The 13,381-nt window shown below is 36.9% G+C and overlaps 1 protein-coding gene and 1 long non-coding RNA gene across 4 annotated transcripts in view; one reads left to right on the plus strand and one right to left on the minus strand.

Moving 5' to 3' along the window:
• Nucleotides 1–11,581, plus strand: part of MAP3K1 (mitogen-activated protein kinase kinase kinase 1) — a 74,465-nt gene extending 62,884 nt beyond the window's left edge. For 2 of the 3 annotated variants that reach the window (XM_028119105.2, XM_088023318.1), the window contains exons 12-20: nt 98–189; nt 664–853; nt 1,168–2,449; nt 2,818–2,970; nt 3,718–3,880; nt 5,438–5,569; nt 6,639–6,781; nt 7,515–7,646; nt 8,980–11,581. In XM_028119105.2, coding sequence (XP_027974906.1) covers nt 98–189; nt 664–853; nt 1,168–2,449; nt 2,818–2,970; nt 3,718–3,880; nt 5,438–5,569; nt 6,639–6,781; nt 7,515–7,646; nt 8,980–9,129 — 2,437 coding nt within the window. In that variant the 3' untranslated portion in view covers nt 9,130–11,581. Of the gene's footprint in view, nt 1–97; nt 190–663; nt 854–1,167; nt 2,450–2,817; nt 2,971–3,717; nt 3,881–5,437; nt 5,570–6,638; nt 6,782–7,514; nt 7,647–8,979 lie in introns of those variants that run through there. The other variant, XM_088023319.1, reaches the window with a different exon arrangement.
• LOC148164344 (uncharacterized) overlaps nt 1–13,381 on the minus strand; it is a 72,953-nt gene that overhangs the window by 18,669 nt on the left and 40,903 nt on the right. The window lies entirely within an intron of this gene.

Raw genomic sequence — 13,381 nt, forward strand, 5'->3', positions numbered from 1 at the left:
TTTTCCCCACCTTTTCACATAGCGTTACATTACTATTGTCCTTTTAATGTGTATTTTATCTAAGATCCAAGTCTGATGTTGCTTCTTTCATTTTTAGTCGTACAAGTCAACTGTCTATATCAACACTGTTGGAATTATGCAAAGGCCAAGCAGGAGAGTTGGCAGTTGGCAGAGAAATACTTAAAGCTGGTAATAACTTTTTACTTAATATAGCACGTCTTACCATTTTCCTTCGCCTACTGTCTAATCCCGTCATCTCTGATAGGGCAATTGTATACGGGAGTTTGGAGTAATTGTGTAAATTGATTGAGTCAGCTAACATTAGAAATATGAATTAATCTAAGAAATTCTTTTTTAAAAGATTTATTTATCTGAGAGAGATCACACAGGGGAAGGGGCAGAGGGAGAGGGAGCAGACTCCCTGCTGAGCGCAGAGCCAGACTCAGGGCTCAATGCCAGGACCCTGCGATGATGATCTGAACCAAAATAAAGAGTTGGCCATTTAACCGGACTGAGCCACCCAGGCAACCCCTAAGAAATTCTTAAAATGAATATAATTAGAGTATTATTCTTGGCATTTATTCTTGGCATTATGCTATTTTGATCATATTTTTAGATTTTAATATCGCTGTTTTTCAATTATTTTTGCTTTCCTTTTCATAGGATCCATTGGTATTGGTGGTGTTGATTATGTCTTAAGTTGTATTCTTGGAAACCAAACTGAATCAAACAACTGGCAAGAACTTCTGGGCCGCCTTTGTCTTATAGACAGACTGCTGTTGGAATTTCCTGCTGAATTTTACCCTCATATTGTCAGTACTGATGTTTCACAAGCTGAGCCTGTTGAAGTCAGGTAATTTTTCTTCTGCAAATATATTACTTTGTTCTTCCTTTCTACTCCATCCCCACTCCCCTAAGGAGGACACATTTTAGATTCAAGAAAGATTCAGAAATTACAGAGCATATATAGGTCACTAATACCTTAATCTTTGATTGATATAAAAACCTCAAGTCTAGGCTATTTAATTAAAAATTTATAGATCCTTTGTTCTGAAACGGCTCTTTTTTAAATGTGTAAGTTGTAAATTAGTACCTTTTTTAATTTGCATATATTTTGCAATAATTTTGACTTGTCTAGTAATTGAATGTGTTTTTTTTTTCTTTCAGGTATAAAAAGCTGCTGTCCCTCTTAACCTTTGCTTTGCAGTCCATTGATAATTCCCACTCAATGGTTGGTAAACTCTCCCGAAGGATATATTTGAGTTCTGCAAGAATGGTTACTGCAGTACCCCACGTATTTTCAAAACTATTAGAAATGCTGAATGTTTCCAGTTCCACTCATTTTGCCAGGATGCGTCGTCGTTTGATGACTATTGCAGATGAGGTGGAAATTGCTGAGGCCATCCAACTGGGCGTAGGAGACACTTCGGATGGCCGACGTGACAGCTTTTCGCAGGCCTCTGTCCCTTCCAGCTATCCAGAAACCACAGAGAACAGCTCCCTTGAGTGCACAGACCATTTGGAGAAAACTGGAAAAGGACTGTGTGCTACAAAACTGAGCGCCAATTCAGAGGACATTACTGACAGACTGGGCAGCATTTCAGTAGGACTTCCCAGTTCAACAACAATGGAGCAACCAAAGCCAATGGTTCAAACAAAAGGCAGACCCCACAGTCAGTGTTTGAACACCTCTCCTTTATCTCATCATTCCCCATTAATGTTTCCACCCTTGTCAACTCCTTCTTCATCTGCCCCCTCTGCACCAACTGGTACTGGAACAGATGTCTCTAAGCATAGACCTCAGGGATTCATTCCCTGCAAAATACCTTCTGCATCTCCTCAAACACAGCGCAAATTTTCTCTACAGTTCCAGAGAAACTGTTCCGAAAACAGAGACTCAGATAAACTTTCCCCTATCTTTACTCAGTCAAGACCCCTGCCCTCTAGTAATATACACAGGCCAAAGCCATCTCGACCTACCCTAGGTAATACAAGTAAACAGGGAGATGCCTCAAAGAATAGCATGACACTTGATCTGAACAGTCCTGCCAAATGTGATGACAGCTTTGGCAGCAGCAGCAATAGCAGTAATGCTGTCATACCCAGTGATGAGACAGTGTTCACCCCAGTAGAAGAGAAATGCAGATTAGATGTCAATACAGAGCTCAACTCCAGTATTGAGGACCTTCTTGAAGCATCTATGCCTTCAAGTGACACAACAGTAACTTTTAAGTCCGAAGTTGCTGTGCTCTCTCCTGAAAAGGATGAAAATGATGATACCTACAAAGATGATGTGAATCATAATCAGAAATGCAAAGAAAAAATGGAAGCTGAAGAAGAAGCAGCTTTAGCAATTGCCATGGCAATGTCAGCATCTCAGGATGCCCTCCCCATAGTTCCTCAACTACAAGTTGAAAATGGAGAAGACATCATCATTATTCAACAGGATGTAAGTATAGTCTTGAAGAGATTAGAGAGTTTCCTTGGACCAAGCTGAAAGAAATCTAACTCAGAAATGATGCTTTTCACATGAGTTAATAGTGAGAAGCAGTTTTTCACATAGAATTATGCAACAATTTTGTGTCGTTGCTTGACCACAAACACTACTTGCCTATTTCAAAGGCATTTCTGGTTGCTTCTGTAATGGTGATCACTTCTGCATTTGACATTGGTCACCAACACTGTCCCTTCAGAGGTCAACTTTATAGGTGGTTTGGGAAGCCAGACTGAACAAGAATAATATTTTGCCAGACTAATTTCACAAACTTTTCCTCTTATAACTTAACAGTAAAAAGATTGCTTTCATTTAATATGTAGACACCAGAAACTCTACCAGGACATACCAAAGCAAAACAGCCTTACAGAGAAGACACTGAATGGCTGAAAGGTCAGCAGATAGGCCTTGGAGCATTTTCTTCCTGTTACCAGGCTCAAGATGTGGGAACTGGAACTTTAATGGCTGTTAAACAGGTAAATATCTAGGGAGCACATAAATGACTTAAATTATAAAAACGAAGCATGAGCAAGTAAGAAAAATAAAGGATATGTCCCTGTGTGTATACGTTTTAGTTCTTTTTCAGAAACCTGAATTTCAAAGTAAATACTGCTAAAGCACCAAAAGTATCATGAATTCTAATGAAAAGCTGAAGCATGATTATTTTAATGAACTGTAGAAATGACCCCTGAAAGTATAGTCTTGAAGCATGATTATTTTAAGATGCAGCATCATGATGGGCCTCATAGAGGTGGTTTTTGGTTTGGGTCTGTGCTTTTTATAAACAAGAGTTAGGGTTTCCTACTCCTTTTAGCAGTGTTACCAGTGCAGCAGCATCTTGGGATCTCTGTAGTTGACTTTTTATATTGAGCATGTTTATCAAGATAAGAAAAAATAAAGCCTTCATTTTTAAATGATGTTGGTTCTTCTATGAATAGGCTTTTCTCATTCTATCTTTAAACAGTTTTGGAGGATTGGCAACATCCCATTTTTTTCCCTTTTTCTGATATTTCACTGCTTCTTAAGCTAGACTCTCTTCTTTCTAAGAGCTTGACTTGGTTTTTTATAAAGTATCTACATTGTATCCGTGAGCATAAATGCCAACTCCTATTAATCTATAAAAGGATTTGAATTTGTCCATTTTAGACCAGATTGTTAGTGAAGTCTGTAAATAGAATAATTCATCAGAATTCAAAACTTTGTAAATATGGTTATTGAAACAGGTGACATATGTCAGAAATACATCTTCTGAGCAAGAAGAAGTAGTGGAAGCATTAAGAGAAGAGATCAGAATGATGAGCCATTTGAATCATCCCAACATCATTAGGATGTTGGGAGCCACATGTGAGAAGAGCAATTATAATCTCTTCATCGAATGGATGGCAGGTATGTTCCTGTTTTAAATCGCCAGTAATAGTACATGAATTGAACTTTCTGGCTGATACTAAGTTTAGGAAAAACAGTAATAAAGACTTATTTTTAATAACTAGTTGTTTTTCTAAAAGTAAATCATCCCTAACATAATACGACCGGAAATACTTTTTTTGTCTTATACTGACTGGTTGATTGATTGGTGGGCAGCAAAGCAAAGTTTATTGAGCGATAGTACACAGCTCCCAAAGACGGAGGGAAGCCAAGAGGGCTGGGTTGCCCATTTTGTCTTACATTTAAATATAAATAAGATATTCATTGTCTCAGTATCTTATCTCACTGATACGAGGAATTTGAGAAACAAGACAGAGGATCATAGGGGAAGGGAGGGAAAAATGAAACAAGATGAAACTGGAGAGGGAGACAAACCATAAGAGACTCTTAATCTCAGGAAACAAACTGAGGGTTGCTGGAGTGGAGGGGGGTGGGAGGGATGGGGTGGCTGGGTGATGGACACTGGGGAGGGTGTGTGCTATGGTGAGTGCTGTGAATTGTGTAAGACTGATGAATCACAGACCTGTACCTCTGAAACAAATAATACATTATATGTTTTTAAAAATATTGTCTCTACCTTTCAAACTTTTTCAGTGTTTCTTTTTAAATGATTGTGTAGCACTGTTTTATAGGAATAATTTTTTAAAACCTATGTGTAAGACTCATTTTTCCAGGTGGCCATCAGTGGGACAGATTTGAGATGTTTTAACGTGACAGTATAAAAATGAAATTAAGATATAACTTGGAAAAATTATTGTAGGTAAACTAGCACTGAAGCATAAAGTTGAACCTAATTATCTACTTGAACAAATAAAAACTGAATTTTATGTGGTATCATATCATACGTACAGTAAAACAAGTAACTTGGGATGTAATAAATGATAAGTGCTTGGTTTAACTTCTTAGATTTTTTTTTTTTTTGCAACTGAAGGAATGGATTTCTATTTACATATCTGTTCTTTAGTATGTTCTCTGATGTTGGGTATAGCTGTGTTGATTAAGTTGACTATTATAAATACTTCTCAGTGTGAGGTTTATTGAGTTTGTGACCTGTCCCAGGTCAGAGCTGGTAAATAGTAGAATATGAAGCCTCATGCTGGATCTTCTGGCTCCTCTCTTGTCTGGCTTCTCTCTACCTTCTGCAGAATAACATGTTAGCATTCTTTACCTAAGTCTTACTAAGAAAGGTATTTTGTATATCTTGGTCAAAAAGACAGAGAGATGAATGGTACATTGCAGAAATAGTTCCATGTAAAATTGTTAAGTTTTAAAGTTTTCTGAAATCTTGACCTTCCAAAAAACTATTTCATGAAAGTTTGATGAAAATGTCTAATTGATAGGTTTTCAGATTCCTGGAATGTGTTAGTTTTAAAATCTGTTTGACTTCTGATGCAGAGGATAAATTTAACATTTCAAATGTGAATGTGAGCACTTGTGGCACAAGCTTATATAACCAAAGTGTAGTGAACAGTTTTAATTTTGCCTTGAGTTTATAATTATTTTATGTTTGTCTTATAGGGGGATCTGTGGCTCATTTGCTCAGTAAATACGGAGCCTTCAAGGAATCAGTAGTTATTAACTATACTGAACAATTACTTCGTGGCCTTTCGTATCTCCATGAAAACCAGATCATTCATAGAGATGTCAAAGGTAGGTATTATTTTAATTGCTACCTACTAGTAATAAATAGAAAACAAATGTAGTTTTACAACTTGGACCTTTGTTGATGGTTTCTAACTTGAGATCAACTATGGGATTGTTTCTCCTGGGTAACTCAAATCACTAGAATTAATAGAAGTGAAAGGAACCTGTGGAGTCATGTAATCTACCCTCCTCAGAGAGACTGTGACTTTTCCAGTGTTACTGCTAATTGATGGCAAACCAGGTATAAAAATCAGGTCTCTGATTTTCTGTCTTGGTCTCATGACCTACTGCCTCCCGAAAAGTTCCTGTTCCTGGTTTTACTTAGAATAATTGGGATATCGTGTACTTTTGAGAAAAATCCTTTCAAATCTTTTGCATTTCATCTTATTAAGAACTTTGGGGGGCACCTGGGTGGCTCAGTCGGTTAAGTGTCTGCCTTCAGCTCAGGTCATGATCCCAGGACCCTGGGATTGAACCCCACATCAGGCTCCCTGCTCAGCAGGAAGCCTGCTTCTCCCTCTCCCACTCCCCCTGCTCATTCTCTCTCTCTAATAATAAAATCTTTAAAAAAAAAAAAAACTACTTTGGTTTTCTGACGTGACTCTCTGTGGCTAGTATTTGATGTAACCTATTCAAGTAATTTTACAACATTAATTTTTTATAATTGTGAAAGGACTGTATATTTTGAATTGGTCTAGGTGAGTATGTTTCAATAGCACTTTGTCTTAAAATGGAAACTGCACTAAAATTTTAACTTTGAGGGAAGATTTCTGCTGGGAATCATTATATTAAAGGTTTTCAGCACTTAGTACTATTTCATTAAATGTTTGCCTTTATCTCTTTCTGCCTTGTTACTTTGATCATCCCTGTGAGGATTTGGATTTTATTTATTTTGCACTGTTGATACCTGTGTGCCTTTAGCAAGAATGAAATGAATTCAGAGGGGAGATTTCTCTGAATGCTTCCATGCCCACTTCCTTTGTTACTGTCCTGTTTCGTGAGTAGTATTTTACTGAGTTTTTAATCTGTTCTTTTGTTTTTAACATACAAGGTCATTTGCTGTTTCTGTTGATAGGTGCCAATCTACTAATTGACAGCACAGGTCAGAGACTGAGAATTGCAGATTTCGGAGCTGCAGCGAGGTTGGCATCAAAAGGAACTGGTGCAGGAGAGTTTCAGGGACAGTTACTGGGGACAATTGCATTTATGGCACCTGAGGTGAGAAGCAGCTTTCAGTGTGATGAAAGAAAATATCTGGAGTTGTGTGTGACAGAATTACAGCAAATTAGTTTGTAGTGTTATTCAGTATATGCTTTACCAATTAGAAGCTCATGGCTCTAAAATAAGGTTTTAATGATATCCTTGATTTTAGACCCTTACCTGTCTTTCCATCTTTGTCTTGACAAAATTTTTAAAGACAGGTTTTAATAGTTTTGCTTATAAGGCTATTTCTAACAAAGAATTTTGGGGTAATTTGTACTATTAGTTTTGTAGTACACCCAAAGAACACATAATTAGGAATCTCAACCATTATTCTCTCCCTATTCCAAAGGGAGGTGAGCACAGAGAAGCTGGTCTTAGTAGTAGTGGAAGAAGTTTAACTAAGCATTGCTGTTCTGAATCAGGCTTCTTCTGTTGTGTTCCGAACTCTTCGTGTTTATATGTAGTGATAATTGTTGTCCTCTGGCTCCATAGTTTACTTAAGTGCACTGGGGATGCTTGGAAATTCTATGATGCAACTCTTTTTCAGAATCTCAGAATTCTCCAAAATACTTTTGTGCCACATAGGAGATTAAGCTTGTTGATGAAATAAATGAGACATCAGGCTAGTCCATGGAGTTGCTGTCTGTACCACTGTTTTGATCTGAAATAAAAAACTAGAATCCATAACTACAGAATGTCTTTCTCTTTTTTTAATGAGTCATATTTCCAAATTAACTCTCTATTTTAGGTACTAAGAGGTCAGCAGTATGGTAGGAGCTGTGATGTATGGAGTGTTGGCTGTGCCATTATAGAAATGGCTTGTGCTAAACCACCTTGGAACGCAGAAAAACACTCCAATCATCTTGCTTTGATATTTAAGGTAACATATAAAAATTACTTCTTTCTGCTAAAACTGGCAGGAGGCAGATTTTCATGGGTTCTCCTTAACTCTCAATCTCAGGTGAAAGCATATCCTCCTTGAAATAAATATGCATGTATACATCTCCAGGAATTTATATGGTGTGGTGAATGTTGGCAGCATGTACAGTTGGTCCTCATTTTTCACAGTAGTAAAGCTCTATAAAGTCACAGCGAACAGTGAGTTAGCAAATGATGAATCATTGTTTCTAGGTGAAACATGTAAATAGATATATCCACCTTTGAAATGTAAAAACATAGAGCTCTTTATGTATATAAGCTGCCAATTTTTAAAATCTGACTTACTATTTTCTGTATTTAAGAAATTTACACCCGAGTCAGGTACCAAATCCTGTCTGTTCTACCTTTCTGACAACTCTGAAATCCATTCTGTCCATTTCCAGCAGAGAAGAGTATAATAGTTGAGGTTTTTAGTTTTTGATCCAGACATGTGCTAGTTCAAAGCTCGGGCTCTGATGTGGGATGGGGTAACCAGGTGATGGACATTGGGGAGGGTATGTGTTGTCATGAGCACTGGGTATTACAGAAGACTGATGAATCACAGACCTGTACCCCTGAAACAAATACATTATATGTTAATTAATTGAATTTAAATTTAAAAAAAAAGCTCGGGCTCTGGAGTGATACAGACATGGTTTCAAACCGTGGCTCCAGCCTTTAATAGCCCTGTGACTAGGGAAATGACTTATTCTATCTACCCTCTGTTTTCTTGGTTGTAAAATGGGTATAATGACAGTACCTACTTCATGGGATTATTATGGGAATAAGCAAATTATCTCTGGGCCTGAGTAAAGTGAAGTCCACTGTACCAGCACCCTGTCCCGGCACCTCCCACCTGCCTTAACAGCCTCCGGTCCTTCCCACACTTAGAGCCCTTCCTCATTTGGTGCAGTTGTGTGTCTGATGCACTAAATGGACACTCTTACTTTGAATAGCTCTCTGTGCTGAACAATAGAAAATGTAGGCGAACATATAGTATAAAGTGAATACTTTACCTACTTAAGCATTTTGGTGCACTTAGTCGTGTTCATTTGAGACAATAAGGGAAACCCATAGATCCATCTGCTCAGGATGTATTTGGTCAAATTTCTAAAAATCCTAAAATTTGAAGGTTCTTGGAGGAAGCCTTCCATCCAGCAGGTGAGTTTTTCCATAGATTCTGTCAGAAGAAAGTCCACACACTTCCGCTTCGATTCTTCTATGTACAGGATGCATGTGTACTACAGAAGTTCCAACTGTGCCAGGTGTCAGCATGCTGGTGGTTTTTTTTACAGATTGCAAGTGCAACTACTGCTCCGTCAATCCCTTCACATTTGTCTCCTGGTTTACGAGATGTGGCTCTTCGGTGTTTAGAACTTCAACCTCAGGACAGACCTCCGTCAAGAGAGCTACTGAAGCATCCAGTCTTCCGTACTACTTGGTAGCCAATTATAAACTCTCATGGAGACAGGATGCTCAACAAGGCAAAACTTTTGTGGGGAACCACGCTGATAATATGCTGGCCTTCATGCCACCGAACAGCGATGAACAAGACCAGTGGGGAACCCTTAACCTAAGTATGTGATTGACAAATCATGATCTGTACCTAAGCTTAGTATGCAAAAGTCCACAATTTGTGCAGAAACTGTAAACCGTGCCTTTCAAAGAACTGGCCATAGGTAAACAGGAAAGCAGTGAAGTTTGCATGACTAATTAACAGAAGCGTATTTTTGGGGTTTTTTTGGAGCACTTTTTCAGCAATATTAGCAGCTGAGGGGCTCAGGATCTATTTTAATGTTTCAATTATTCTTCCATTTCATATCGTGATCACAAGCAGGGGGTTCTGCAATTCCGTTGTTTTTTTGTCACTGGCTATAAATCAGTATCTGCCTCTTTTAGGTCAGAATATGCTATAACTAGCAGTAAATATATTTTTAAAAGTTGGTAACTTCTTTATGAACCACAGTTGACCTTTATTTTTTAAATGCCTGGGCAATTGTGGTCCACTGTGCATTTTACTGTTGGCCCATTCATTTCGTTTTTGGAAATTACGGTTCTATATTTTCATTTCACCTTCACTTTTGTTTAATATTCAGGGAAAGGTGATCTTTTCAAACCAGAAAAAAAAAATAGAACTAGGTGTGAACTAGAGTTTATTAAATATCTTGCTATTGCAAGAGGTTTTTTTTAATACAGATTTAATTTTGTTTGTTTTTAAAATTGGAATATAATAAAATACTACCTTCACTGAGTCAGTCACTGCTCTTTTCATATAGATTAAATATAAATTAAGTGAAAATCAACTATTCTCTGTGATGCAGCTCAAAACCAAGATCAAGATTACCTTGAAATTTGATTTTTTTTTTTTTACTGTATTGGTTTCTTTTGTAGGAAACTTCACACCATTGAAGTCTTATTTTGTATGTAACAATCCATCATTCATCATCCATCACCACTAATAGTAACATTAAACTGCTATTTTCCTTCTACCATGCATTATTTCTTTACAGTAAAGATAAAGAAAAATAACTACCAATGAGTAATAGTGTTTTTACAAAATAAATTTGCTTGGAACTCTGAAAATGGTTCAGAATGAAAAGTGAAATTGAATTTGACTAATTCTTGGATTTTGCACAATTATCTAATGGTTTTCATCTGAGTTGAATTCAGATGCATGGAATCCTGAAGGAAAATGGCAGCTCTTTTATCCTTTTTTTGAGTCTTTTAAATCAAGTACTGATTAAATATTTAATACGACTTTTTGAGATGTTAAGTTTAACTCTTCAGAAGCCAGTTGAATTATTGCAGAGTGAAACAGAATTGGTTATTCTCAAAGACTCAGGATAAACTAAATAAGCTATATAGAGTACATTTTAAATGTACATCACAAATTGGAAGTAAAATAAGTTACAAGATAAGTTTACAGGGATATATTGCATATAATTTTTAAAAGGCAGGTTTTTTTTTTTTTTTTTTAACGTGAATGTGTCTCTTAGTGAAATTTTACATTCCTTTGTTTTGGAAGATTGGCAATATTCGAAGAGTTGAAAATAGTACCGAAATGTGAAGTTTGGTAGCTCTAAATGTGTTGTACTTGACTTTCTTTTTTATTTTCTATCTTTTTTATGTGTGTGACTACTTAGAATTTTCACAACCCTAATAAGATTGTTTCCGAGTTTCTCATGTGCAAGCTTTAACGGATGCACTCTTGCCATTTTATGTACTGGAAGATCATCACTAGTCAGATTAATACTGTGTCTGACAGAAATGTAAACTGTATAAACTGAGGAACCTCAGCTAATCAGTATTACTTTGTAGATCACCATGCCCACCACATTTCAAACTCAAACTGCCTCTAGATGTCCAAATCCACTGTTTGAGTTTGTTTGCAGTTCCCTCAGCTTGCTGGTAATTGTGGTGTTTTGTTTTTTGTTTTGTTTTCAATGCAAATGTGATATAATATTCTTATTTTCTTTGGATCAAAGCTGGACTGAAAATTGTATTGTGTAATTATTTTTGTGTTCTTAATGTTATTTGGTACTCAAAAGTTGTAAATAATGTCTACTGCTGTTTATTCCAGGTTCTACTACCTCAGGTGTCCTATAGATTTTTCTTCTACCAAAGTTCACTTTCACAATGAAATTATATTTGCTGTGTGACTATAATTCCTAAGACCTCCAGGGCTTAAGGGCTAACTTCTATTAGCACCTTACTGTGTAAGCAAATGTTACAAAAAAAATCTCTGGGTTAAGAAAATTTGGCTTAAATGTATCCTTTGTTATTTTAAATATATCGAGATATTTTAATTAAAATTTTTACCCCATTGAACCAATTTTATAGTATTTGTACCTATTTTGGTGTTTGTCTTTATAGTAAATAAAAGTTTTTGAACAAAGATTGGTAATTTTTTTATTTTGCCAGCTGCCCCAGTTATGTCCTTTATAGCTAAAGGAGCCAGACCAAGATCACGTGTTCCTTGTAGTCATCAAGTTTCTTCAGTTTCATTCAATCCAGAATCCTTCCTGAGTTTTTTCTTGACCTTCATGACTTTAATATTTTTTAAGATTACAGGTTATTGTTTTATAGAGGTCTCCGTTGGAGTTTGGTGCTTCCTCATGACTGGATTCAGAGTATGCATTTGTGACAGGAATATCAGAGAGGTGATGCTCTGCTCTTCTTGGTGTGTTTTTTTTTGTTTTTTTTTTTTTAAGATTTTATTTGAGAGAGTGAGGGGGGGCAGGTGGGCAGAGGGAGAGGGAGAAACAGACTCCACACTGAGCAGGGAGCCCTATGCCGGGCTCTTCTTGGTGTGTCTTACCAGGAGGCGCTACAAAGCCAATTTGTCCCAATGCTGGTGATATTAACTGTGATCATCTGAGTAGGCTTCATCACTATAAAGTTACTGTTTCCCTTTGTAATTAATATCTAGCTTTATGTTAAGTATTTTGCAGAGCTGATACTTTGAGATTACATAGTTTGTTCTTCATTCAACTTTAACTCTGCTCTTAGCTTTCTTGAATTCTGAATTATTACTCTGATAGTTGCCAAATGGTGATTTTCTAGTTCTTGCATTCTTTATTTTATTAATAGACATTTTGCTATAAAGAAAAGCTTTCTCTTCTTCCACTTATTATTCATTTATATCAGAGTGGATTTGTGGACTCCTATTCAGTGAGAGAAAATTGATTACTGTCATCATTTATTTGCTCAAATGGTCCTACTCAGCCATTGGGTGCCTCTGAAAGCCAGCTTCTCTGTCCACTGGCAAGGCACCAGTATTCTTTGAACACTTCCATAGAGACCCATCTTGTGTGTTCTCTGCTTCAGCCCTGGGATCAGCCATTTTCCAAAGATTCCTTTGATGGAGACTGGTATTTAAAAACAAGGTGCTAAAAATACTCATTGCTCTTGGGTGTCACTTTGTCACTTGCTCCCAGGCCCTCCTGGTAGATGTAGACAAAACTACTATATATCTACTATACAGATTTCTTGTGCATATGAGAAATATACATAATGCCGACACACACAAACCATGAGTTCATACCAATCTAATTTCAGTTTACCACCACCAGGTTCATTCAAGCCTCCCCTCTTTCCATATTTTTAACCCTTTCCTGGACAGTGAAAAACCTGACTCCCATGTACCTCAGTATATTGACTCATTTGTTCAAGTCCTTTCCCCCACCCCAACCCCCTGTGTAACCAATCTGATTCCCAACAGGCAGCCTTCCCTGCATGGGGCCCAACCCCTGCTGGACTATCTTTGTTCCCATTTACCTGTGGGCTTTAGTATATATATGTTCCGTATATATTTTTTAAAGCCATCTTACATGTATATTTAAAAGTTGTATTATATATATTGTAGCATATATATATATGCAATGTACTTTATTTTTTTAGAGCACTTTTAGGTTCACAGCAAAATTGAGCAGAATATTCAGATTACCCATATGGCTCCTGGCCCCACTGACTCACAGCCTCCCCGACTATCAACATCTAAGGACTTTTTGACAAGAAGGAAAGCTCTTCCAAAAAAATTAATTTTTTTTAATCTTAAGTGAAAATTATAACTCTTTTAACAATCTACCTTATGTGGCTTGACATGTATACTTTCACACAAATACTACTACTGTTCCCAGGCAGCACAGATTAAACTTAATTGATTCTGTACACACAACTCTTTTTATATTGTGTGGA

The sequence above is a fragment of the Eumetopias jubatus genome, unplaced genomic scaffold (genome assembly GCF_037043125.1).
Source record: "Eumetopias jubatus isolate StellerSeaLion01/CBP00866 unplaced genomic scaffold, mEumJub1_p1.0 scaffold_5, whole genome shotgun sequence".
Lineage (NCBI taxonomy): Eukaryota > Metazoa > Chordata > Mammalia > Carnivora > Otariidae > Eumetopias > Eumetopias jubatus.